Source organism: Paroedura picta, chromosome 10, assembly GCF_049243985.1.
Source record: "Paroedura picta isolate Pp20150507F chromosome 10, Ppicta_v3.0, whole genome shotgun sequence".
In the NCBI taxonomy this organism is placed as follows: Eukaryota; Metazoa; Chordata; class Lepidosauria; order Squamata; family Gekkonidae; genus Paroedura; species Paroedura picta.
In genome coordinates this window covers 27,227,814-27,254,989 of record NC_135378.1, presented here as the reverse complement: position 1 = coordinate 27,254,989, position 27,176 = coordinate 27,227,814, and the positions used below count along the sequence as shown (strand labels likewise).

Here is a 27,176-nt window from a genome sequence, read left to right as displayed (position 1 = left end):
CAAGGAGATAGTTTGGGGAGGGGGGGTTGGCTGCTGGGGCTGAAGACAGGGACACCAGCAGCTGCATAGGGCATCCTGGGACTACTCAATTTATGTATTTGGGGGGTGGGGAGGCAGGGATGAAAGTGGGGTCTGGTGGTTTTGCTGGCATTTCCCCCTCCCTTCCTCCCCCCCCCCAGCGAATGTGATGTGCTCCTCTAGGGAGGCTTTCACACGTGGTGCATGGGGCAGGGAGGGTGAGACGTGGGGTGGTGAGGGTCACTTCCCGAAGCAACCTCAGGGCGCTGGTGTGGAAAATTTTTGCTCATTCGCTTTCAAACCCATGCCCCCTCCCAGACAGAGAACGTGGGCAGCTCACAGCCCACACGACACAGCCCCGAAACGTAAAATAGATTGTGAAAAACTGATAAGTACAAATGAATGCAATAAAAACGGCATTCTAATGAAAACTCAGCCGTTTGTCAGCTGTGGAATCAATCTGGCCAGCCAGCCGGCACATCCATCCTTTTTTGTTAATTAAAACAAGGCAGCTTTGCATGCCCTAGGCGGCCTTCATAGATCCTACAGGGCACAAACCTGGTTCCATAGGGCAGGGGCAGCCACCAAAAAGGCCCTGTGATGAAGACTGGAGGGGACGGGGGCGGAGTCATATTGAGAGAAGCAGTTCCAAAGCTACCATGTAGTCAGGGCCAGCCATGCAGAGGCTTGGTGTCGTGGTTAGGAGTGCGGACTTCTAATCTGGCATGCCGGGGTTGAATCTGCATTCCCCCACATGCAGCCAGCTGGGTGACCTTGGGCTCTCTCAGCCTCACCCACCTCACAGGGTGTCTGTTGTGGGGAGAGGAAAGGGAAGGCGACTGTAAGCCACTTTGAGACTCCTTTTGGTAGAGAAAAGCGGCATATAAAAACCAACTCCTCCTCCTCCTTCTTCTCCCCATCCTGATCATTGATTGGCTAGAAGTACAGGCAGGAAAGAGCCACACATGTCTAACTTGCATAGGCTTCTTTCGTTTTCATGTGTCCAGATGTATGCTTGCCAAGCCACAGCTCCTATGAAGAAGAAGAAAAAGAAAAGTTGGTTCTTATATGCCACTTTTCCCTACCCGAAGGAGGCTCAAAGTGGCTTACAGTCGCCTTCCCATTCCTCTCCCCACAACAGACACCCTGTGGGATGGGTGAGGCTGAGAGAGCCCTGATATCACTGCTCGGTCAGAACAGCTTTATCAGTGCCGTGGCGAGCCCAAGGTGACCCAGCTGGCTGCATGTGGGGGAGTGCAGAATCAAACCTGGCATGCCAGATTAGAAGTCCGCACTCCTAACAAGTACACCAAACTGGCTCTGAAGAGGAGCTGTTTCTTGGACACAGCCTGTGTTTGGGGTAGGCCTTCTGATGGTAGGGAGATGCATGTAAACCCAAGACTCTCATTCAGAGGATACATGCCACAAATTTGCATGAACCACTCTCAGGTCATGGCCCTACCTATTAGGTCCCTGGTCATTTTCTTACAATATATCTCCACAGGATTTTGGTTTAAGAGTTGTTCCTGCTCCATAAGGGATTGTTTTTGTGAGAGGGACAAACTCTCCATGTCCCAAAGCACTGATAGTGCCAAATGTTTATGTTTAGAGTCCTTGGATTCCAGAACCTTTCTGGACTTGTTCTGGAGTTGCATGTGGTGATATTCATGACTCGGCGCTTTCTCCTGAGGTGGTAGGCTCTGTAAACATATTTTTAGATCTAAATGAAAACAGGCCCCTTCTTCTTCCAGTTGTAATCTCTGCCCTCTCTTTGAAAACTGTTTAGAGCCCTGCTTTCCACCCCACCCACCCCCCAACTTGGGTGTCATTCTGCTGCGTACTTGCCATGTCTATTATATAAACGGCTTTCCAAAACACGGATCTGTATTTTACTTCGATGCCCTCCGGGGAACTCAGATCATTTGGACACAGGAGAGGGTATTATACTCTTTCATTATCAAAACATGTTTTCCAGGGTGGGGAATGCCCTTCAGAAGACATTTAACTGTCTGGTAAATAGGATTGGGTACGGAATGTGATTGCTTTAGAAGCTCCAACTAACGTCAGATATAGAGAGGCAAGCTAAGAGCAGGATGTATTGGGAAAGCTTTTTCATGGGGGAAGGTGTGTGATACCTGCCGGAAAAGGGGTACAAATGTTCCAGCCGCCGTGTTTGTCTTTCCAGAGCAATGAGAAGGAAGGGATGGCTGGGTACCAATGAGATGCATTAATGAGGCTAAATATTTTAATCACTTTCACAAACAACATAGGACAGGGGCCGGTAGCAGAAAAAACGCCCGCTGAGAGAGCGCAAGAAATAGAGGGAGAGGGTGTGTTTATGGAATTCACAAGGCGTCTCAGGCCGCAGCCATCTCTTGCAGTAGGCGAAATCCTTTGAAGGAGAGGGGCTAACGTCCACTTTGGGTGAAGCCCTTCCTTCTTCCCACATGCAGGAGGTGAACAGGATTGCGCCTTCTGGAGAGCCAACATGCTGTAGTGGTGAAGAGTGGCAGCTTCTAACCTGGAGATCCAAGGTTGATTCCCCACTCCTCTGCATGCAGCCAGCTGGGCCAGTCTCAGCTCTCTCAGAGCTCTCTCAGCCTCACATACCTGGCTGTGGAAGGGAAAGGAAGGCAACTGTAAGCCTCTTTGAGACACAGGAGGTCCTGCTGGGTGACTTTGGGTCCTCTACAGTTCTTTCAGAGCTCTCTCAGTCCCACGTATCTAACAGTGTCTGTTGTGAAGAGAGGAAGAGAAGGTGATTGTCAGCCACTGTGAGACACATGAGGCCTGCCTGGGTGACCTTGGACCAGCCGCTGTTCTCTGAACTCTCTTGGCTCCATTAACCTCACAGGGTGTTTGTTGTGGGGAAAGGAAAGGAAGGCAATTGCAAGCCACTTCTTTAGGTAGTGAAAAACAGCTTTTCTTCTGGCCTTCCTGGGCACACCTTTCCTACTTCCAATAGCTCTGAATATCCCCACACGGCCATAGCATAAAATTAAAATAGAATCAGTCAATAAAACCTCAATAAAACAAGTTTTAAACTGATTAACAAAACCCTCCTCCCCTCCTGCCTCCGTTCACCATTCAGGGTTGTTTATTTGTTGGTGGGGAGAGCCAGGATGGAAGAAAAAAGGAGAGAAAGGGGCAGAGAAAGGAAAGAGGGCACCCTATCAGATCATGGCCGCCGTGGCTACCACCATAGGCCTGGCCTAAGAGTGTCATTTTGCAGGCCCTGCAGAACTTTTGACAGTTGGTGTACTCATGTGACAGAAGCCGAAATCTTTCTCCTCAGTAGGGTCCTAAAGGGGCTTGTTTCTTTCCCTTCTCCTCCATTTTATCCTCACAACAACCCTGGAAGGTAGGTTAAGCTGAGATTGTGTGACTGATTCAAGGTCACCTGGCCAGCTTCCATGGCAACGGGAGGATTTGAATCCCAGTTTGGGGTGGGACGGGTACACCCGGTATGTGAGTAGAAGAATGAGCCTTTTATAAACTCGTAGGGAAACAATCTGTGTGGTACATCTTTGCTCTGTCCTTCCTTCTGGGTGACTTCCCCAGCTCTTCCTTTCCTCTGTTTTATCCTTACAACAGCCCTGTGTGGTAGATTAGATGGATGGTGATGGGCTGAAGGTCAGCTGATCCATTCTGTGGCAGAGTAGGGATTTGCACTTGGATCCCCAGAGCCACCTGTCCTTCAACCAGGACACTACTTGGTTCCCATCCAAACCTCTGAAATCAACCACTGAGTGAGAATGTTAAAGGATATTCTTCTGCTCCTCTCCATTCTCTTTCTGCCCAAATACAGGCTCCCAATACAGAAGTAAAAAGAATGTCAATCGCTCTTAAAAAAGAAGTCTTGCCAAAGTTATCGGCTGCAGGCAAGAGGCAGGACCTGTTCCACAAAAAACATTCATGCCCTAAAGCTGTTATCGTTGACAAGCCTGATGAATAGACATGCAGCATAAAATAACCCTATAAGGTAGGCCAGAGTTATGAAGTGCATATTACAGAACAGGGCCCAGGGCTGCACGTCGGAGGTTCCGTGACCAAGCAGAAATTTGAACTGGGAACTTCCTGGTTAAGGCACTGCACTAGCCGTCTTCTGATTCGCTGATACTGCTGAATGGAGTCTGTCTTCTTTTAGGCATGAGAACCTGCTTACCTGATAGTACCCTACCAGCCACTGAGGCTGAATTCTGCTGTGGACGATGCTATTTGTGTGCACGTTGCATTTAAGAGCCAAGTGCTGCTCTAGCAGCTTCTTAGGTGAGCATGCAATCTGAAGCCAAATGCACGCGTTGTCGGGGAGTGCGCTTTTTAAGGCTCATGTACAGAGAAGGGCATGGACTCTACCCCCCTCCCTGTGAGATGTGTCAGCGGCCTTCACAATGCTTGAGCAGCATTCCATGGGAAACACTTTGTGTGGTCACCCATTGCATGTGTTTCCTGATGTGCAAAAAAGCCAGGGAATGCGACTTTCTTCCTCCTAATGTGCAGAGCTTTCTTCTCTCTTAGGGAGGGGCGATATCCAGAGATGAAGTGGTCTGTATAACTTTAGGCTGCTGGTGGAGGACTTTCCCTGCATGGAAAAGTGTAGTGAGACAGAAACAGGGATTTCAGCCTAGCCTAGACAGGCTGGAACATACAGTCCTCCAAATGCACATAGCCAGTGAGCACCGTCAATAGACCACATCAAATATTTTTTTTCTGCATGCTTTGATCAGATCCTTGGGCCAGTGAAACTTCACTTGGTGGCTGAAAAGTTTTGAGTTCAATAAATGTCTGAAGAACCCTGTGTGCACATGAAAGCTTACACCTTGAATAAAACTTGGTTGCTCTTAGAGGTGCCACTGGATGCAAACTTTGTTCGGCAGCTTCAGACCAGCACGGCTACCCACCTGGATCCTTTTGCTCTGTGGGTCACTCATATGTCGTTCCCCCGAAGAGCAATGATTTTGGAACAAGAGCAGTGCTTAACAGTTCTCCAACATCTTCCTCTGAGGCCTCATTCCCTCATGATTTGGCAAGGGGGGGAGGGGTAGTCCGTGCAGGACCTTTTCCACAGTGGCATGAAGACTTGGTGATGCTCTCTGCTAGGGCGTTGCACTGTGCCTGACCTCTCCTGGCTTTCCAGCACCGAAGAAAGGCCAAAAGGCTTTGGGATATTCTGATTGAATTCTTGCATGGCGGTAGGGTTGTGGGTGGTGTCCGAATCGTCCTGGAACGGCCGATTCGGACACCGCCATGCACAACCCCAGTGGTGATAAGGGTGACTCCTGCTCCTGTTAGCTGCTCTTTTCCTCTGTAGCATTGATAGTTGTTTTGGTGGGATTTACATTTTGAGTTATTTATTAGCTGCCTCATACATTGCGTTGCCTGAAAGGCTGGGCAGAAATATTGTTACTAAATCCACTTCTGGTCTTCATTCAAGTGTTGTCTCTGGTGGGGGAAGGGGGGGGGGATAGGGAAGGGATAGAAAAGGAAAGGAACGTCTGTACATAGAGGCTCTTCCTGATTAAAATGCACCCAGTAAATACAGCTTCAGGTCCAGAATCTGATTATAGGATTAACACGACTGAAAAACTGCCGTGCATTTGAATCACAAAGTTCCAATCAATATCCTCCCTTTGATATTTTTTTTCAAAAGCGGAGCGGGGTGGGTGACGGCAACCTTTAGACTGAAGCCTCTGCTTTAAATTTCATGATCCTTTTATCGTTTAATCCGAGCGTTCGCAGGGTCCCTAGCTCATTTGGCGTGAGTTTCTGTCCGGGCAGTGCCGAGGCGCTCAAGGAAGCGGGCGTCCGCATAATGTGTCACAGACAGGGGTATAAAGCTGTCTGGTCTCATTTGGTGAGCATGACTGACCCGGCTGCACAACCAGAGCATGCTGTTGCTGGAGGAGGCGAGGCTGTGTGCAGTCCAAGAGACAGACAGAGAGAGACCCTCCTTGCAGAGGAAGCTGGGCTGCAGCACTGTCCTGGTAGCCTCTGCATGATGTGATTCACACCCACATTGTTAGTGTCCTCTTTGATTGGTGGGGCCAGGCCTCAATACCTCTGTGGGGGGAGGGCATTCCTGCAGATCGCCCCCCCCCCCTCCTCAGATCTTAGATCCAAATAACTTCTTTGGGCAGGAAGAAAAGAAGAGCTATTTGTTGGGGGGTTTTCGCACCCTGATGTCACTACCCAAGGTAGTCTCAAAGCAGCTTACTACTGCCTTCCCTTCCTCTCCTCACCACAGACACCCTGCGAAGTAGGTGGGACAGAGAGAGCTCCCAAAGGACTGTGACTGACCCATGGTCACCCAGTTGGCTCCATGGGGAGGCAGAGTTGGTAATCAAACCTGGTTCTCCAAACTGGAGACCGCCACTCATGACTACTACACCAAGCTGGCTCTCAAGAAAGAGTTAAGCAGGCCCAAGGAGTAGCAGCAAAGGGGTCTTAGGTCAAGCTACTTGCTGCATTGAGGATCCCTCCCTAGTGGAGAAAGCAGAAGGCACCATTTGAGGCTACATCGTAGTCCCCGGTAGCAGTGTCCCCCACCCTTTACATTCTGTGTAGCTGCTCTTCACAGGCATCTGGCAGGCAATGGGGAAAGGAACAGGACACCTTTTTAAAAAGCTTCTGTCCTTCACAGCCCTCCGTTTCTAACATTTATCTGGCTTTCCAGATTAACTTCCAGGGTGCAGCGTGCAAGGGGTTCACCTCAAGAGGTGGCAAAGAAAAGCAAGATGCCATTCTGTATTTTCCTTTTTAGGACACCTTTCTCGCTGGCACTGCAGACTAATTAGAAAACATTAGAAAGCCAACAGCTTTGAAGGTACATGGGACTTTTCTGGCCCTTTCGGTCTAGGATTTGGAGATTTGGAGGGAGAAAGAGTGTGCCTGGTGTCTTGGGAGCTGTTCATGGTGCTGAAATGCCCCGGGCTGATCAGAAGCTCCCTGACATCTGCGCCAAAGTAAAAACCATGGGAGGCTGCCTTTGGGAAGAGAGGAGGAGTGGGGGGTGGGAATGGAGCTAGCAGAGGCATTTGCAGGGTTGTGAGCTGTGGCATCCAGCAGGGGTAGCAATTTGGAAATAGCTACTAAGAAGATTAAACATGTCTTAGAGCCACCATGAGGTAGTGGTTAAGAGTGGCGCCTTCTCATCTGGAGCAGGGCTAGTCAACCTGTGGTCCACCAGATGTCCATGGACTACAATTCCCTTGAGCCCCTGCCAGCATTTGCTGGCAGGGGCTTATGGGAATTGTAGTCCATGGACATCTGGAGGACCACAGGTTGACTAGCCCTGATCTGGAGGACCAGGTTTGATTTCCCCACCCCACCCCACCCCAGTCACAGTTCCCTGGGAGGTAGGTCAGGCTGAAAGACTGGCCCAAGGTCACCCATTGACCTTCCATGTCGCAAGGGGGGATTCGAACCCAGGCTTTCCAGATTCATCTTGTTGCACACAAAAAGGGGTGCTCCCTGCTCTCCTAGCCAAACAGAGCAGAAGGAGGAGAAACCATTTGAGTAGGAAAAGGGTTAAAATATATCTTGCTAGCAAAGGGAAGAAAAAGTAACTTTACAGTCAGGCAAAAAACAATTTTTCCTCGACAGAACGATGATAACTGCTTTGTTTTATCCCTTCTGTTCCACTCCTTGCCCCCGTGTCTCATTGGATTGGATACAAAGTTAGGGCATAACCCGAGTTAACTATGCATGCATGAGTTTCTGCATTACATCAGCTCATTTAGGATTGGCCCCTGATCTCGTGTGTTCCTTCTCTCCATGCTGTCTGTCTTGTGCCGGGAAGACAGCCAAACCTGGGTGCGGCCTCCCCCATCCCACGCTGGGAAGTCTACAGCTTTATACAAGTGAAGTCATTCCCATGATGGGAGGAATTCTCTACATGTTCTTATATCTTACATCCTACAGGGCCTCCAATTCCAGTCTGACACTCTTAACTGCTATGCCACAAAGATCCGTGACCTTCCCCTGCACTTGGGTGGTGTACAGATTCTACCATCCATACAGAATTAGCAGCTTACACCCTGCTTTTCACTACCTGAAGGAGCCACAAGCACACTTCCCCTCCTCTGCTCACAACAGACACCTTGTGAGGTTGTTGGGGCTGAGAGAGCTCTGAGAGAACTGTGATTGGCCCAAGGTCACCCAGCTGGCTGCATGTGGAGGAGGAGTGGGAATTCAAACCGGGTTCTCCAGATTAGAGTCTGTCCCTCCTAAACACACTTGACAAATTAGGAACCGCTACAGGGCATCATTCTACATGTGTTCTACATGCCAGTTTGGCTACCATGTGGTCGACCTGCATGCAAATACAGTGCCCTGCCTCTCCATTGAGATCTGAAATTTGTCCTGATGACAGACCGAAGTAAGATGTGAGCTGAAGGACCCTTCCTACTAATGGTGAGTTGCAGAAGAAGAAGGTTTGCTGATCCCCCCCCCCCTGGGGCTCTCTGATCCTGGGGGGGCCTACTGAGCAAAGAGGACACGATGGGAGAAGGAGACACAGACATGTAGCTTCTATAACAAGGGTGGCCAAACTGTGGCTCTCCAGATGGCCATGGACTACAATCCCCATGAGTTCCTGCCAGCTGGCTCATGGGAATTGTAGTCCTTGGACATCTGGGCAGCTAGATTGGCCACGTCTGCTATAAGATTTTTATTTTGTTTGTTTCCCTGAGGGCTGTGTTACCATAACTTAGCAAATCTTGAGAGCTGAGTGTCAGCATTAGTGAGAGCCAGCCTGGTGTAGTCGTTAAGAGTGACGGCATGTCACTGGATTTGATTCCCCACTCTTTCTCCACAGGCTAGCAGCTGGGTGACCTTGGGCTAGTCACAGTTCTCTCAGAGCTCTCTAAGCCCCACTTACCTCACAGGGGGTCTGTTGTGGGGGGAGGAAGGGAAGGTGATTGTAACCTGCTTTGAGACTCCTGGTAGTAAAAATCAGGTTACAAAAACAGCTCTTCTTCTATTCCGGGGACTTGGTGGGAAATAATGGAGTGTGTTTCCTTCCTTATCACTTCCTCAATCCCATTTACTTTTCTCTAAGAGGCTCTTAAAAAGGGGCTGTATCTGCCTGCCTTCCACGCCTGGTTTGAATAAAGTCAGTAAATGAATGAAAGCAGGACAATAGTCATTGTAGAGCATCCCCTTCCTTACATCAGTGAACTGCAGGGCACACTCAGGTTACTGGGACTCACTTCTCCCAGGCCTGGCAGATCTCTGAGATCCCACCAGATCTTGGAAGCCAAGCAGGGCCAACCCTGGCTAGTACTTGGATGGGAGGCCTCCAAGGATTTGGGTGGTAGTTCCACCAAGGAACACCAGGGGTCCTCATGACACGGAGGCAGGCAGTGGCCAACCAGCTCTGAACATCCCTTGCCTGGCTGCTAAATGATCCTCAAATCCCCCAGCTCCACTACCCACGCCGTAGGAGAGAGAGACCACTAAAGCCCTCCTTCCGTTGCAGAGAGCCGGATGATCCTGGATGCCTTCGCCCAGCAGTGCAGCCGGGTTCTCAGTCTCCTCAACTGCGGCGGGAAGTTGCTGGACGCTGGTCGGTCCCAGTCGTTGATTTCCTGCATCAAGCAGGAGGGAGCCGGCTTCGGCGAAAGGCCAGAGCCCTGTCAGCTTGGCAAGATGGTCCACAGTCAGACCTCAGACCACTTAGACCTCGAGCTGCAGTACCTCCAAAAGAAACAGCAGACCTCGGCCTTCCTGAGAGTCTTCACCGATTCCCTTCAGAACTATTTGCTTTCCGGAAGCTTTCCCTCCCAGAACGCTTCCTCGGCGAGCGACTTTGGCCATCTGGCAGACGTGGACCCGCTTTCTACCTCTCCGGTGCACACTTTAGGGGGATGGACGTCCCCGGCGACCTCGGAATCCCACGGTCACCCATCGTCTTCTACTCTTCCGGAGGAGGAGGAAGAGGAGGAGGAAGGCTACTGTCCTCGTTGCCAAGAACTGGAGCAGGAGGTGATCTCACTGCAACAAGAGAACGAGGAACTTCGAAGGAACCTGGAGAGCATACCAGGTAAGCTCACGTCCCTTTGAAACCTTCACTGTGTGAGATGTTATCAGACAACAGCCCAGATGCCTAACCTGTAAGTCCCACTGGGATGGAGAGATCTTGTGTTTTGCCAACAGACAGACATTGCTGCCCGTCAGAGGTTCTGGGGGTTGCAGGGATTTTTCTTTCTCACCAGGGAAACCTGGGCATTGAGAGGGGGGCAAGAAGCTCTAGCAAAGAGCCGCCAGGACCCTCATCCGCACGTCTTGGGGGAGGCTGCAAGGTTTATCTTGGTTTAACATGCAAATGTGAACACAGAGTTGTGTATTGTGATGTAAATGGCCCAGCCTCTCGGAAGCTAAGGAGGATCAGCCTTGGCCAGCATTTGGATGGGAGACCCCCCAGCGAATGCCAGGGTTGCTATGCAGAGGCAGGGAATGCCAACCCCACCCCCCACTCTCATCCCCAGAGTAAGTCAGATGTGACTCAATAGCAAAAAGCCACAACAACAGACTTTTCAGTTTGGTGTTGTGGTTAGGAGTGTGAACTTCTAATTGGGCGAGCCAGGTTCGATTCTGCGCTCCCCCACATGCAGCCAGCTGGGTGACCTTGGGCTTGCCACAGCACTGATAAAGCTGTCCTGACCAAGCAGGAATATCAGGGCTCTCTCAGCCTCACCCACCTCACAGGGTGTCTTTTGTGGAGAGAGGAAAGGGAAGGCAACTGTAAGCCACTTTGAGACTCCTTTTGGTAGAGAAAAGCGGCATATAAGATCCAACTCTTCTTGTTGAGATCCTCACTCACTGCACCTGGTATGAAGGGAGATGCAGTGGAAACCCTGCTCACAAGTTACAGTGAATGTGTATACAGTTCCTGGGCGTAGCACACTTGATTTCTCTTTATGCGTGGCTTGGGCAAGGCTCCTACTACATTCGACTCCTGTACAGCTCAATAAACGTGTGATTTAAACTCCATGCTTATCCAAACGTTGGTCCTTGGGTCAACTTGTAGTGCTCCTGGCATATTTCTAGGTACACTGGGAACCTAAAGGTTGAGCTGCAAGAAATTTGTTTTAATTTTAAAATCCAAATATTTATTGTTCAAAAGCCACCACTCTCAGCTCATGCAAAGTGCATTCTCATGTGTTTAGCATGTCTTGTCAGATTGGGGGTTTGTTTCCCTCTTTGGTTGTTTGGTGTTGTGGCTTCTAATCTGGTGGGCCAGGTTTGATTCCCCATGCCTCCTCCGCATGCAGCCCATAGGGTGACCTTGAGCTGGTCACAGTTCTCTCAGAGCTCTCTCAGCCCCACCTTCCTCTCAGGGTGTCTGTTGTGGGGAGAGGAAGGGAAGGCAATTGTAAGCTGCTTTGAGTCTCCTTTGGGCAGTGAAAAGCGGGATAAAAAACCACATAGAAGATGCCAGTGTTCCTCTCCTTATTTCCTTAACACTGGCATGAAAGAAATGACCGTTCGGTCTGCGGTCTCACTCTTATTACAAAGTGTTAATTCCCGTGCTGTGCCTTCACTGTCAGACAGGCCTTTGAAAGAGGGAAATACTAGAAAAAACGTGGGTATCTTTCAGGTGTAAAGATGACAAAGCATGGCATGTTCCTTGCAGACAGAACAGCCCATGAGCCTGCCCTATACTGAGTCTGACCCTCGGTCCTTTGAAGTCAGGCTGTCGACTCTGAATGGCAGCAGCCCTCCAAGGCCTCAAGCTGAGATCTTTCACGTCCCCTACCCCCAGATCTTTGAACTGGTCATACTGGGGACTGAGAACCTGGGACCTTCTGCATGACAAGCAGATGTTCTACCTCTGAGCCACGGCCCCTCCCTAATGCGATGCATGAATATGCACTGAAGCAGGTTTGCAGGGCTGCAGGTCCCAGAGCACAGACTGGGGTCAGTATATTCCAGAAAGTACACTGGGTGAGTTCACAGGGGAAGCATTCAGCTAAATTCTTTCCACTCTGATGATTTAGCATCATAGTGGCCTCGTGTACAGCACAGCATAGGTACAGCAGACCAGGTGGGAAGCTGCTGGCTGGCCGGCTGCTGAAGATTCAGCCATGCGCATCCTCAAAGATCCAGGGAGGGAGCGCAAGAGAGGGTGACTTTTACAGGACCTAGAGAGGCTCTGTCCATTCACCTGGTTGGGTCTATCTATGCAAAGAGAATCAGATCCAGTCCTGTCCTTTAGCTTGGGAATGGGAGAGAAGCAAATGTAATGTATTACCAGATAATTAGATATTAAAAAGGCTTTAATAGCTTGGAATAAATTTTGTTCTGTTTCTCAGAATTAGATCTCATTAAAGAAAACATTGGCATTCCTTGTATCAGGGACAGAAGCAGAATCTAATACATGGAAGAGCTGTTTTTTATACCCTATTTTTGTCTACCCAAAGCAACGGGGCTTCCAGTCTCCCTCCCTCCCTTCCTCTCCCCACAACAGACACCCTGTGAGGTACGTGAGGCTGAGAGATTTCTGTGACTGCACCAAGTAGGGTTGGGCACTTTGGCATCCGAAGCGTCTGTTCTCGCCTGAAGCAGCCAGCACCACACCACAGGGAGGCGCGGCATGCCGGTTAGCACGCAGAGCTCTGTGCCTGTGTTTGCGCCAACCGGCGCACCATTGCCCGCACCTTCCCTCCCCCCCTTGGCTGCACAGTGCTGGCTGCTTCGGGTGGGAACAGCTGCTTCGGATGCTGAAACACCCAACCCTAGCACCAAGGTCTCCCAGCTGGCCACCTGTGGAGCAGTGGGGAATCAAACCCAGTTCTCCAGATTAGAGGCTGCCACTCTTAACCACTACACCACGCTGACTTGCCTGGGTATAAAAAGTCAGATGCCCATGTGCAATAACTCATGTCTTTTTCACACAGTGCCCTGCCAGACTGTTTTAGATTACTTGAAGACTGTTCTTCAGCATCACAACCAGCTTATGATGCCACAGCCTGTGGACCAGCCGGCAGAGGTAATACAGGCCGGAGAGAAGAAGCGCCTTTTCTTTTGACAGGGAAATAAAGTAATATGCTCTGGCAAATAAAGGGGTGTGGCATTTAAGACAGGAAGTCTTAATTCCTCACATGTGGTGTCAGGGCACTTAAAGGCTGCTAGGGCTGCTGGTCTATGGCCATTTTCCTGGATCAAAACAGGCCTGGCTCCTGGAGAAGACCCGCTTAGGAACTCCCCCATTTATTGGGTGATATGACCATATATATTCATGTTGACCCCCCCCCCCCCAATGGCCAATTATGGGCCTGGGTGGGAAAGGGAGGGGCCCCAGGTGGGCGTGTCCACAGCTATGTTTCACATGCGTATTCTGAGGAATGTTTCAGGAATTTCTCAAAAAAGTTGAGAAAGGCTGAGTTAGAGTTTCACTGTGGAAAAGGGAGGCAGATGAATTTTATTTATTATTGGATTTTTATACTGCCCTTTCCCCATAAGGGCTCAGGGCTATTTACAATATGGGTTATTAAAAGACATAGATTAAATCTAAATTAAATTATTTGTTAGCCCTGAACCTCCTGTCCAAAGTTCTCTTTGTGAACTCTCTCTGCCCCATGTGTGAATCCAAAGCACCTTTACTTTGGAGAGCTGGAGAATTAAGCTCCTATCAAGTCCTGGCAAGATCCACTGGCAGGCATGGTAGTGTTTGCATTCATGCCAAGTTCATGCATAGTAACATGACTTTTGGGTCTTCTTTGACTTTGTTTTTATTGGCTGCAGAGCTTTTCCCTGTGAACATACAACACCGTGAGATTCTGAGTGCGTTAAACAAAAGGTAGTATGTTAATTATGTAAATAGGTTATTTTAAAAAGGTGACTTCTGAGGGAGCAAGCTGTCAGCTGCCACGAAAAGGCCTGTTTGATCACACTCTTCAAAAGAAATGTTTACACATTTTAATAGATTAAGAGAGAAGATTATATTTAAATAGTTTTCCCCATCGCTGGATCTTGACACTTTTTAATCTTACCTGTGAAAGTAATTTATAAATAACTTCTTTCTCTATAAAGGTGTTCTCTGTAAAGGTGTTTCGTTATAAAGGTGTTCATTACCCCACACTGGTTCCTGTTTTAGAAAATGCACATGTAATTTTAATACATTGCACATTCTCAGTATGAGCAATTCCTTGTCCATGTCAGCCTGTGTTTCCCTGTCAGCAATACAATGTGAATTTCGTGACTTATATAACTTATATCTAAAAGGTCAGGACAAGTCTCTTGCATTGCTTTCTTTAATCTTCTAGTGCTTACCAACACATCACAGTGGATAGAGTGACAAGCCTGTTTCGAATATGTCTTCCTCAGTACAGTTTCATTGGACATACAGGAGTCAAAAACAATTTTTAAGCAGCTCCCCTGTCTTCTGGGACTTTTCATGGCGAAAGCTCTGTGCTGTTTAAAAATTGTGTTTCACTCCTGTATGTCCAATGAAACTGTACTGAGGAAGACATTTTTGAAACAGGCTTGTCACCCTATCTACTGTGATGTGAAACTGTACTGAGGAAGACATATTCGAAACAGGCTTGTCACCCACTGTGATGTGTTGGTAAGCACTAGAAGATTAAAGAAAGCCATGCAAGAGACTTGAGGAAGACATATTCAAAATAGGCTTTTCTCCCTTTCTACCATGATGTGTTGTCCTGTTGGGTATAAGTTATATAAGTTACAGAGTTCACAATGTCTTGCCTACATGGGTCTTTTTTAGTACTGTGCTTAGCTTGTATCCCACCTGTGTCTGTGTTTCACTGTCAGCATTTCACAGCTGCTTAACTTAAAAAGAATTCTTTTATGTGGCTGCTGACAACGACTTCTCCACTCGTCAGCCTTTTTAAAAAAAATGAAATAATGAGGAACACACAAAAAAATTGTTTGCTCTTGTTGCTGATGTCATTGCTCCAGGGCAGCAAACAGTTGCTGAACAATTACCCCGTCTACATCACTAGCAAACAGTGGGACGAGGCCGTGAACTCCTCCAAGAAAGACGGGCGGCGGCTTCTCCGATACCTCATCCGCTTTGTCTTCACCACCGATGAGCTTAAGTACTCATGCGGCCTTGGAAAAAGGAAAAGGTCAGTGCAGTCAGGAGACCCGGGTCCTGAAAGACGTCCTCTGGATCCAGTTAAAGTAACATGTCTCAGAGGTACTGCATCTTTTCACTCGGTGTCCACCATACGCAATCTCATTTCACCACATCAGCTCTCTCTGGCTTTAATAAAAACCTGTTTCGGTCCCCGTAGGGAGCTTGCTGCGGAAACCGCGGGTTGTGGGGGGTTCAGGCCGGTCTCAGATTACAGATTGGTTGAATAATTTGCTTTATAAGAATGGTTTTAGGTAAGCTCAGATTTTTGTGCTAGAGATTTAGTGATGGAGCCAGTGGAGGGCAGGAAACTCAGTGGGGTATAGTGCTGTAGAGCAGGGATAGTCAACCTGCAAATGCTGGCAGGGGGCTCATGGGAATTGTAGTCCATGGACATCTGGAGGACCACAGGTTGACTAACCCTGCTGTAGAGTTCATTCTCCAAAACATCCATTTTTGCCAGGGCAGCTAATCTCTGTAGTCTGGAGATGAGCAGAAATTCCGAGGAATCCTCAGCTCCCACCTGGAGGCTGGCATCCCTTATTTTAAGACTGAGCCTTTGAGGGCAGGATCCTGATCCTGTCAGATACTGGAAGCTAAGCAGGGCTGACCTGGCGAGTAATAATAAACACCTTTATTTTTCTAGCCCACCCTTTCTAGTTGGCTAGTATTTGGATGGGAGACCCTGAAGGATTTGGGTGGTAATTCCTCCAAGGAACAATAGGGGTCATGATGCAGAATCAGGCAATGGTCAACCAGCTTCAAACATCTCTTGCCTGGGGGTTGGACAATCCTCTGGTCTCCTGGCTACGCAACACACACCATGCGATAAACAAATGAGGGCCAGAAAGGGAGAATATCATCAATAAAATAATAAGAAAAAAACCATGAACACTTGAAGCTGCCTTCCAGCAAAGTCAGTATTGTCAACCCAGACTGGCAGCAGCTCTCCAGGACCTCAGGAAGTGGTCTTTCACATCACCTACTGCCAGATCTTTTTAGCTGGAGATGTCAGGGATTGAACCTTGGACCTTCTGCATGCCAAGCAAATACTCTTCCACTGAGCCATACCAAGTTTCCCAAGATTCCTTGGAGGACATGCCCAATTTCCCAAGATTCCTTAGTGAGAAGGTCAGTAATGATATAGAAGCTCCCAAAAACTGGATGCTCCATTACCATGACTAACAGCCATTCTCCTGCAATTCACAACTCCAGGGAAATAATTACATCATCTCAATTGAGGGTATCCACATTAGGCTTGGGCACTTCGGTGGTTGAAGCACCGAACCCTAATCCACACAGTCCCCAGCCAGGATTGTGTTGTGGTTAAGAGTGGCAGGCTTTGATGAGGAGAACTGGGTTTGATTTCCCTCCTCCACGTGAAGCCTGCTAAGTGACCTTGGGCCAGTAACAGTTCTCTCAGAGCACGCAGCCCCACCTGCCTCACAAAGTTGACTGTTAATTTCAGGTGGGTCGCCGTGCTGGTCTGAAGCAGCAGAACAGCGTTTGAGTCCAGTGGTCCCTCTAAGACCAACAAAGTTTTATATGGAAGCACACTTCTTCAGATATAATGCCTCCCTTCTCCACCAATATTTGGTGGAGAAAATTCTGTTCCATTATACTTGAAGAAGTGTGCTTGCACCGAAAAGTTTATCTGGTCCACTTAATATTTCTGGTAAGGCCTTGGAGGAGGAGCTGGTCTCATGGCTTAAGTGCCACTCAGCGTTTAACACCCACTCAGGACAGCTGTCCCACCCCTGAATGCCTCATCCTCCAACCAGCTTGCCTGTCTGTCCAGTGGCCAACCAATCACCTTCCGTCCCCCACCCGACCACCCCCTCCTCCTTCCATTTCCCTGAGGCTCAGAGGCTGCAGATCCCTGCCACGTGAGAGCTGCCCCTGCCAGTGCGTTCCCTAAGAGCTGCCTGCAGCCTTTCCAGGTCCTGGAGGAGGCCGTCCACAGAGTTCTTCCACTCCACCCCCTTAATCTAGCGCCCATTGTATTCCTGAATGCAGTGGGCTAGGGCCCTAGTACCATGAATAAAGCTTTGCCACAGGACTCAAATTTTGTTCCAGCATTGAATATTATGAGAGGGAAAAAAGGCAATTATAAGCCACTTTGAGACTCCCTAGGACAGAAGAAAAGCAGGGTATAAGACCAAATCTTCCATACAATTTAATAGAGAAGAGGAGGCAATCTTTAATATTTTCATTTTCTCTCATTATTACAAAAGAAAAATCATATACATGTTCCTTTAGTCCAAGGTACTGTAGATCAAAAGCTACTTTGATTAAAATTGGCCGATCAATTGACATAACTAAAACTTAAATTACATGCAAAAATATTCTTTAAACCTAGTTTAAATTAGATTGATCTGATGGTTTTACAAGTTTGCAGCCCTGCTTTGGACATGAAGACTATTCCGAATTAGGTCATTCTGGTTTTCCTTTTAATTAATACTTAATACCTGCTTAAACAAAATATGGTCTTTACTGAAACTGGGGAGACGTCTCATTAAAGAAAATAAACTAGAATCATTTCTGAATCCCATTTTGGAGAGACGGAAAAGGAGTCGCAATCTATTTCAATTACGAATAAGCTTGCACTAATAATGATGGAATTTCATGACCCCAGCTGAGCTGTAGTGTACATAATTAGCTTCCATTTGATCAGCGGGGTTTGAACGCGCCTCATGCTGTGGATGCAGATGTACATTTCCCTCACTCACACATGCGCAAGTCCACTTCCATGCACAGATACCCTTTACCTGTTTGGGGCCTATAAGTGTTAGAGCAGGGGTGGGCAAACTGTGGCCCTCCAGATGTCCATGGGCTACAATTCTCATGGGAATTGTAGTCCATGGACATCTGGAGGGCCATAGTTTGCCCGCCTGTGTTAGAGGGTTGTTGCTTTTTTAACACTACATTGAAGTTATTTCCGTCTTCATGCCCTTGCATGTTTGTGTAAGTTCTGAGATGGGATACGCTAAAGCAGGGGTAATCAAACTGCGGCCCTCCAGATGTCCATGGACTACAATTCCCAGGAGCCCCTGCCAGCGAATGCTGGCAGGGGCTTCTGGGAATTGTAGTCCATGGACATCTGAAGGGTCGCAGTTTGACTACCCCTGCGCTAAAGGTATGCGAAGCACCACATTTTTCAAGGCAATTTTTAAATTATTCCTAGTTGCTGCCTCATCAGGACAGGAATTGGGTGTAATGCCATAAACATAGATGCATACATCACAGCTGATTGAAGGTGACCCCAGCAAGGGGCTTTCAAGGCATGTGAGAAGCAGAGGTGGCTTAGCATCACCTTCCCCAGCACAGCCCTCCTTGGCAGTCTCCCATCCAAATGCTGAGATCGGGTGAGATTGGACTATACCACATTGCTTTCCTTCCTAGAAGGATGGCAAGGAGCTCTTCTAATGAAAAATTACACTCCTGGCCCCCAAATTGGCCTCAGCCAGGACGAGAGCCTTCTTGGACCTGGCTCCAGCCTACCTGAATGCTCTGCCAAATGAGATCAGAGCCCTGGGAGACCTTGAACGCTTCCACCAGGGCTGTGGTTGAGGCCAAGAGTCAATGTTATATAGTTTCCTGGCCTCCCTGTCTGCAACCCATCCAGCTAAATTCCATCTGAACAAATATTTTATGACTCCTCCCTCTCTTTTCTCCCAGCTGGGGAAGGAGTCAGCTTTGTATCAACTGTTTTTAATATTTTTGAAAACCTTAATATTTAAAGCCTAATTTTCTTACTTTCTTTTATTTATTTGTATTTATTGTTGTACTTATAGACCGCAACTATCGGCCTGGCCGGTTTACATAAAAACATAGACCTAAAAGCACAAGCCCCAATTAATGTATTTTAATCTTTTTATAAGCCAACCTGAGCCTCCAGGGAAGGGTGGGGGATACATGCAAAAAGGAAAATGAATAAATCCACTAGCTGCAGTTTAGCTCTGGGTGCTTAAAGCAGAGATGCGTGTCCAGCAGGGGACACTGTTAAGATGGGGACACCTCCATGTGTGTCTTAACTTTAGCTGCAACAGAAAAGCCAGATTTAGCATGCTAGACCAACCTTTTTCAACCTCTTGACCATGGAAACGTCCCCAGAAGTGTTGTCAGCTGATCACGCCTCCCTGCCACGCCCACCAGAAGTTACATATCACCAGAAGTGACATCACCACCCGTGTGAACAGGCAGGCTTAAGAAGGTCCCCCTTCCCAGGCACAGAAACCATGAGAGAACTCACCCTCAAGAGTGGAAGCAACTGGTTTCCTAGCTTGTGGCCAAGTTCATCAAGGCAGGAGGGGAAATGCCATGAGCCCCTGGGGGTCCACAGTCCCCGATTGGGAATCCTTGCAATAGACTGAGGCATTTATGAAGCTTTGCTAGTCACAGGTGTGCTCAGTAAAGGAACAAAATACAGCATTCAGATATAAAGAGTTAAGAAAGCCATTAGCCATGGCCCTGCAAACGCCAGTTTTATAATGGGCAGAAACTTAGGGCATGCAAATGGAACCTGGGAGTCTTAGCCAGAAGTGATGTTCTGATGGAGGGTGTCTAAATGTCCCCCTGGTGGCTTCTTGTGACCAGCCAGTACTTTCCATGATTGGCAAGTTGCTGGCTGAAATGGATGGGCCATCGGGTTCTGTACCTCTTGCATTGTCTTGTGAGGACATTGTTATGCCAGAGGACTTTTGCCCACATGACTTGGGCAAGGCTTCGAATAGGTTCCAAGGCTTCGAATAGGTTCGCACAGCAGGCAGGGCCTAGGCAATCACCTTAGGCTTGAGAGAGTTGTTCTTGTTGCTTTGTAGGGATGGAGGGTGGGCAGGCAGCTGGCAAGCCAGTCAGCAACCCCCGGGGCTGCATTCAATGAAATCAGGAAGTGTCATTTTGAAGAGCCCCTTTCTCTGTGGTCTGCTAATTTGGGTCAGCCTGAATGTCTGCAAAGGCACAAACTGGATGCAGATAAATCTGCATCGTGATACAGAACTTACTCTATACTGTGTAGATAAAGAGTTTTCATTCAGACAGAGTGCCCATCCCAAACAACTTTCTCAGGGCACAGATGAAGTTGTACATACATAAGACTTTGTTTCCAGCCATAGGCCATTACAATGCAATGCAATCAATATCATATCAGTTGATGAAGTTGTAGTGGGTCTGGAGTGGGCTGTTGTCTGCCACCCACTGTCACAGAATATATATATTTAAAAATACTGCATCAAGGAGGTTGATACGTGTCATGAGCTGGGTGGACCAGGCTAGCTCAATTTGGTCAGATCTCAGAAGCTAAGCAGGGTCAGTCTTGGTTAGTATTTGGACGGGAGACCACCGAAGAGGTCCAAGATTGCTACTTAGAGACAGGCAATGGCAAACCACTTCTCTTGCCTTGAAAAGCTTATGGGCAACTTGACTGCCATTTCCACCACCTAGTTGATACTATACTTGTAGGAAACAGGCATGGGAGCAAAGTGCATCTTTGTCATTTGTTTTGGTTCATGGCCAAATCACAAACCAATACAAACTGGGTGGTTGTTCATGTCGTTCCTTCACAATGCTTGGAAGCCATTGATCTCTGTGGTCCTTCCATGTTCAGGGGCCAGACTCAGTACATGCTGACAGCCTGTCGAAACTCAAAAAGAGCACAGACCTATAGCACTAAGGGGAGAATTCAGCTTTCAGGCAGTTTGGTGTTTGTGGGCTGGTCTGTTTCTAACCCTCACAACTGCAATGCTTTGCTTGAAATTGTGTGGGTGATGCCTGCTCAGATCTCATAAGCCACTTTCACTGTTTGAGGGGAGTCTTCAACAGCCATCACCCATCCAGGCCCCTCCCCGTGAGAGCAAAACTAGCCTAAGTTGTGTCCAGTAAAAACCAGGTTCATTCTACTTGAAGGTATGCAGAGAGCAAGTTTTCAGCTTTGCTTGGTGTAGAACTTGCCTTTTCCCAGGTGCAGATGCCCTTGACCGCAGTTCAAGCGCACTATTTCCACTCCTTTTGCTTGTTGCACGTTTAGCCGGGTCCTTCAACATCCCATGTGCCTCATTACCTTTCTTCTTCCGTCACTAACCACACGTCATCTAGCAGTCGGAGCTATGCACAGCCATCGTATGCACATCCTTTCAGTTTGCATATATGGCAGTTTCATAACAGACCCAGGCAAGGCGCCATCATTTCCAGTGGCGGCATCAGTTGCATGTGTTAAAGGACAAATGTGCCTCAGCAGCTTTGGGGCATCCCTATAAGGGCTTGCCTGTAAGGCCCAGTCTAGAAGAGCTGAGCGACTTTTTGTTGGCTGGTGAAACAAGTTGATGAACGCCATTTTTCCCCCTGGCAGAATTCATTAGGATGCACTGCACTTCCAATCCTGATTGGTGGATGCCTTCTGAAGAACAGATAAACAAGGTCTTTAGCGACGCTGTGGGACACGCCCGGCAAGGTCGGGCGGTGGGGACGTTCCTCCACAATGGCAACTCCTATTACGACGGGATTGACCAGCACAGCTCGCAAGACGACCTCTTCAGCAGAGGGGTCCACGACGGATCCGGTGACTGATGACGGAGGGGAAGGGAACTTGTGTTTGCGTGAGAGGCAGTGAAAGAGTCCATGCATTCGGTGTCCTGTTTTCGATGTGACTTGAGAATCCAAAGCATGTTCAAAGTCGTATTTCATCCAGGGCCTTCCTGTGAAATTCCATGGTGTGTAAACAGCCAGCCCTGGTTTCCATGTCACAGGTCCAGTCCATTTTCTGTGCTGTCTTTCTTGGGAGGGAGGGGAGCTTACGTGGCTTGATGCTCATCTGTATTGTTTTTAAATACCTCTATTTTAAGAAGGGGAGGGGGGTTGGGCAACAGGCTTGAGCTTTGCTCGCTGAAGTCTAGTTTTCTGAGAGCGGGGTGATACGTTCCTTCATGCGAGCCCCTCTCTGTACTCTGAAGTGGTACAGCCCAAACATCACACTTGCCTTCTCCTCTTCTGTTTGGGAGAACTAGGCCCGTTTTGTAATGAGAATTGCTTTTCATGTGTCAATTCTTAACAGGCCTTCAATACAATTGCCAAATCTGCAATCCTTTTCCCCCTCTCTTGCACACACACTAGAAATATTACTTTTCCCTTTAGAATAAGCTTGTATACAATTTCAGGATGGAACAAAGTAATTGTTCCTTTATACTCTGCTAGGAACATGTAATCATATATTTCATTAAAATGGGGAAGGTATTGAAATCAGAGACTGTTCTGACACTAGAAGTTCTTTGTCTTTCGCTAATGCCGTGTTTATTTTTGTCACTTCAATGACTAGAATTAGCTGCTACTGGATGCTGTTCCAGGAGATGACTGGTTACATTCCAAGTTCGCTCTGTTGCTTTAAAATATAAGCCCGGTTGGCCATTCATTTATTGTTTTTACAGGCCAGAGTTCAACCTGAACTAGAGCTTGGCCCCATTGGCTCCCATCCTGGATTTGATCCCGGGAGACAAGATTGAAGTACAGGGCTTTTCAGTTAGGCTGAGTCTGCTCCTCAGAGCTCTCAGCCAATCACTTTTCTTAGCAAGCAAATGAGATAAATGAAGGTGAAAGGAATGGTCTGTTACGGCAGACCCTCAAATAGACAGGGGCTGACCTAGGCCAGCAAGTGCTCTATGTAAGAGTGCCAGGTCCAGGCAGAATTTGTGGGTGGAGCCTGAAGAGGGCATGGTTTGGGGAGGGGAGAGACTTCATTGGGGTATAACACCCTAGAGCAGGGGTAGTCAACCTGTGGTCCTCCAGATGTTCATGGACTACAATTCCCATGAGCCCCTGCCAGAAAATGCACAGGTTGACTACCCCTGCCCTAGAGTCCACCTTTTGAGCGGTTGTTTTCTGCAGGTGAACATCCCCATCGTCTGGAGAGCAGCTGTAACCCCAGGAGACCTCCAGCCGCCACCTGGAGGTTAGCAACCACATGGCTCCAGACTCAGAGAATTTTTGTTTTTGAGGCAGAAATTTAACATTGGGGAACAATTCAAGAATTTGTTCTACATAAGGTCTTTAGAAGGTCTAGTGCGGACGCTCCTGTTATTGTCCCAGAAAGAAAACAACCCGATAGCGTGGTACTTCTCTACAAGTATCCTGAAAAATTAACAGGCTTTTATTGTTGTTATTACTACTTCAGGAATATTTCACGTTCTTCCTTTTTACTGCGTTTGGCAGGCCGCGTCTTCCAATCGAGTTGTGGATGTCGACACAGCCTGGTCTGGAGGTACCTGCTGCCTGTTTGGCAGACATGTTTGCACTATTTTATTTATCCCACCCTCTCACCCCTGCTCAGGGCAGGGTCATAGTATCTTTTCTAAAAACTGAAACTAAAAAGGGGAGGCATCTGTCTATCACAGCCTCTCTCAACTTGTTTACCCTTGAGAACCCCCTGAAACATTCTTCAGCTTTCGAGAAACCCCAGAAGTGGCGCCGTTGTGCAGAATACGGTTGGGAAGCATAGTTGTGTACACATAGTTGTGTAAGCTGCTGCGTGAGCCTCTGGGAAAGGGTGAGGTATAAATGCTAAATAAAATAAAACCTAGAAAGAGAATATTTTCTTCAGCTTTTTAAAAAGAGCCCAAAAGAGGACAGATGCCAAAAAAAGGAGGACATGTTCTCTAAAAAAAGGACATCTGCTAACCCTAAGTTAATAGATGCATGTATGGTATATCTCTCCAGTTGCATATAATTTTCCTAGGATTTTATTGAATGAGGACGTGACCATACAATAGCTAAGTGTTTTTTAGTCCTGGGGGCTTTGATTGGGCAGTGAAGCAGATGTTCATTTCTTCACCATGCAAGTCATGTGGGACAAAGAAAATTTACCTCAGCTGAGTCATGACCTTTAAACGCTTTCTTCAAGTAAATGCCACCTCTGTCTTTTCATGTTCGTGATATCCCCTGGCATTACCACAAGAAGGCCCAAGGAAAAGTTAGATAAGCATCCTTCCAAAATTACTGTTCTAGCTGTTCAGTGTTGTACTTAATAACATGCGCACATTGAATATCTCAGTGCCAGGGGCAGCGCAGGTGTTGCCGGTGTATGTTTTCTGTGGTGACCCTAGCCGCTGTACTCGGTACAATGTGTCAGATAGAATGCATGAGCCCATGTTCATCCACTGTAAAGTCTCACAACAGTGTATGTTTTGTACAACAAGTATGACATAAAAATGTTTCAGTGTATGAAGTAAAAACACGTGGTTTAAATTATGCACACAAGGATTCATAGTAGACCTCACTAAAAGCAATACCGCTTGGGTTTGTGCTAGGCCTATGGATGGAGCCTCGACAGATTTAGGTGGGAAAGGAAATCCCAGGTTTCTGTCTTGGCCCCTCTCAGACTTGCTAGGAAAGCACGGGAGTTGCTTCGGTACGTTCTGATCCCAGAGAAACCTCCAGGAGTATGCAGCACACAGGTCACTCAAGGGAGATTATTCCTTTGCCTAACAGGGCTATCCATGCCCAAGGAGAGAGGATTCTAGCAGCAGCAGAGTTGGTTTTTATACCTTACTTTTCACTATCCAAAGGAATCTCAAAGAAGGTCACAATCGCCTTCCCTTCCTCTCCCCACAACAGACACCCTGTGAGGCAAGTAGGGCTGAGAGAGCTTGGAGAGAACTGTGTCTGGCCCAAGGTCACCTAGCTGGTTGCATGTGGATGAGTGGGGAATCAAACCTTGAGATTAAAGTTGTCTGCTCTTACACCACCACGCTGGCCCTCAAGGGACCATCACACGCTCATAATGCAGAAGTTTCCCCTCCGCTGATGTCAGCTACCTAATTTAGAGTCTCTCTCATGGGGTACAGAAAGACATATTACAACATAATACAAGGATCAATTTGAGGAATCCCTTCTGCTGTCATGTTATAGCAGCCTGGCAGGCCCTCCAGTGGTCAGATGAGGAAGTTTAGAATGTGGCTTTCCCCCCATTCTGCCCCTAACTTCAACCACCTAGGAAGGAGAGGCACCAGAATTCCTCCACATAGCATAGCTCTTGAGATAGCACTAAACTAGTACATTCGTTAAGGGGATTGTTGACTCCTGCCAATTGGAGGAAATTAATTCAAAAGAAATTCCATCTCAACATTCGGAAGAAGTTCCTGACAGAGTGGTTTCTCAGTAGAACAGGCTTCCTCGGGAGGTGGTGGGTTCTCCATCTTTGGAAATTTTTAAACAGAGGCTACATAGCTATCTGATGGAGAGTCTTATTCTGTGAAGGCTCAAGGGGGTCGCAGGTTACAGTGGATGAGCGATTGGGATGTGAGTGTCCTGCATAGTGCAGGGGGTTGGACTAGATGACCCAGGAGGTCCCTTCCAACTCTATGATTCTATGATAAACCTCAAACCTACAGAATAAGCCCGACCGCAAATCACATGTACACGGACCAATATTTTATTCTTCAGCAGCTTGCAGCACTTTAAGGTGCTGAAGAAAAACATTTTAGACAATGGGATGGATTTTTACAAAGCCCAAGGGTTGGACCATTTCAAAAGCTAGCACAAATGCTAGACTTCAAGATAGATGGGAATCAGATTTCAGACACGTTAGGTCCAGGCATTTTCTATGAAACATGACTTCTCCCATGGAAAACAATTTCCCTCCTAGTTTAATATTAAACCCAGGACAGTCCTGGACATTTAACTCTTCTATAGGGGTGTCAAATGTCCTGTACTCAAAATTATACACATTTCTGGGCTTCAAAACACAATCCTTGGAACAAGGAGCATTTCTCCGTCAATTCAAAAATCTTCAAGGCCTTCATGTGGCAGCAGTAGTGCAGCTGCCTGAAAGAACTGAGGGGAGAGATGGCTAAAAAAATATCAGTGCTGCTTTTTAAAATGTCAGTGGGCTTCACAACCATGCAGTGTTCGTGCTGTCTCAACCCACTGGTAGAATTTGCACAGGGCTGCATATAAGCTGCTTGCCCTACACCAGGGGTAGTCAAACTGCGGCCCTCCAGATGTCCATGGACTACAATTCCCAGGAGCCCCTGCCAGCATTCGCTGGCAGGGGCTTCTGGGAATTGTAATCCATGGACATCTGGCGGGCCGCAGTTTGACTACCCCTGCTCTACACAAATCATTTTTGTGACGTGAAAGACTCTTTTCGCTTAGCGGTCTTTCCCACAGAAACTGAGGGGCATCATGTCTTGTTAGGCCTCATTCACACAAGCATTAGATGAGGGAGTACAAATTTGTTGAACTCTAGTCATGCAAACTACGGGTGGAGAGGATGACCAGATTAACCACTTACAAAACTGGAATATTCAGAAGCGGCCCGGGGGGGGGGGAGCTAGAATTCTGCGCATCATCCCATTCAAGGAAGTCTTCCTGTCATGGTGCTGATGAGATCTAAAGCCACTAGGTAAAGGTAAAGGTATCCCCTGTGCAAGCACCGAGTCATGTCTGACCCTTGGGGTGACGCCCTCTAGCGTTTTCATGGCAGACTCAATACGGGGTGGTTTGCCAGTGCCTTCCCCAGTCATGACCGTTTACCCCCCAGGAAGCTGGGTACTCATTTTACCGACCTCGGAAGGATGGAAGGCTGAGTCAACCTTGAGCCGGCTGCTGGGATTGAACTCCCAGCCTTATGGGCAAAGCTTTCAGACGGCTGCCTTACCACTCTGCGCCACAAGAGGCTCTGAAGCCACTACTTTCCAGTTATCTCCCACGATCACCCTTATCCACCTGTTAGAAGAAGAAGAGTTGGTTTTTATACCCGCTTTTCACTGCCTGAAGGGGTCTCAAAGCAGCTTACAATCACCTTCCCTTCCTCTCCCCCCCCCCCCAACAGACACCGTGTGAGGTAGGTGGGGCTGAGGGAGCCCTGATGTTACCGCTCTATTAGAACAGCACTATCAGAGCTGTGATGAGCCCAGGGTCACCCAGCTGGCTGCATATGGAGGAGGGGCAGGGAATTATATTAGATTATTATTTTTTAATTTATTCCCCGCCACTCCTGGCAAGTTGGCTTCTGGTGGGTTACAGGATAAAACCCCACAATACAATAATTCCCCTTAAAAACCTGGATGTC

At 47.9% G+C, this 27,176-nt stretch overlaps 1 protein-coding gene across 2 annotated transcripts in view; it reads left to right on the top strand.

Moving 5' to 3' along the window:
• The window catches only part of BEND4 (BEN domain containing 4), a 32,428-nt gene extending 6,326 nt beyond the window's left edge, over positions 1-26,102 (top strand). The window contains exons 2-5 of one of the 2 annotated variants that reach the window (XM_077301830.1): positions 9,497-10,060; positions 12,918-13,009; positions 14,941-15,110; positions 21,465-26,102. In XM_077301830.1, coding sequence (XP_077157945.1) covers positions 9,497-10,060; positions 12,918-13,009; positions 14,941-15,110; positions 21,465-21,474 — 836 coding nt within the window. In that variant the 3' untranslated portion in view covers positions 21,475-26,102. Of the gene's footprint in view, positions 1-9,496; positions 10,061-12,917; positions 13,010-14,940; positions 15,182-21,464 lie in introns of both variants that reach the window. The other variant, XM_077301829.1, reaches the window with a different exon arrangement.
• Positions 26,103-27,176: the final 1,074 nt, after the last annotated feature.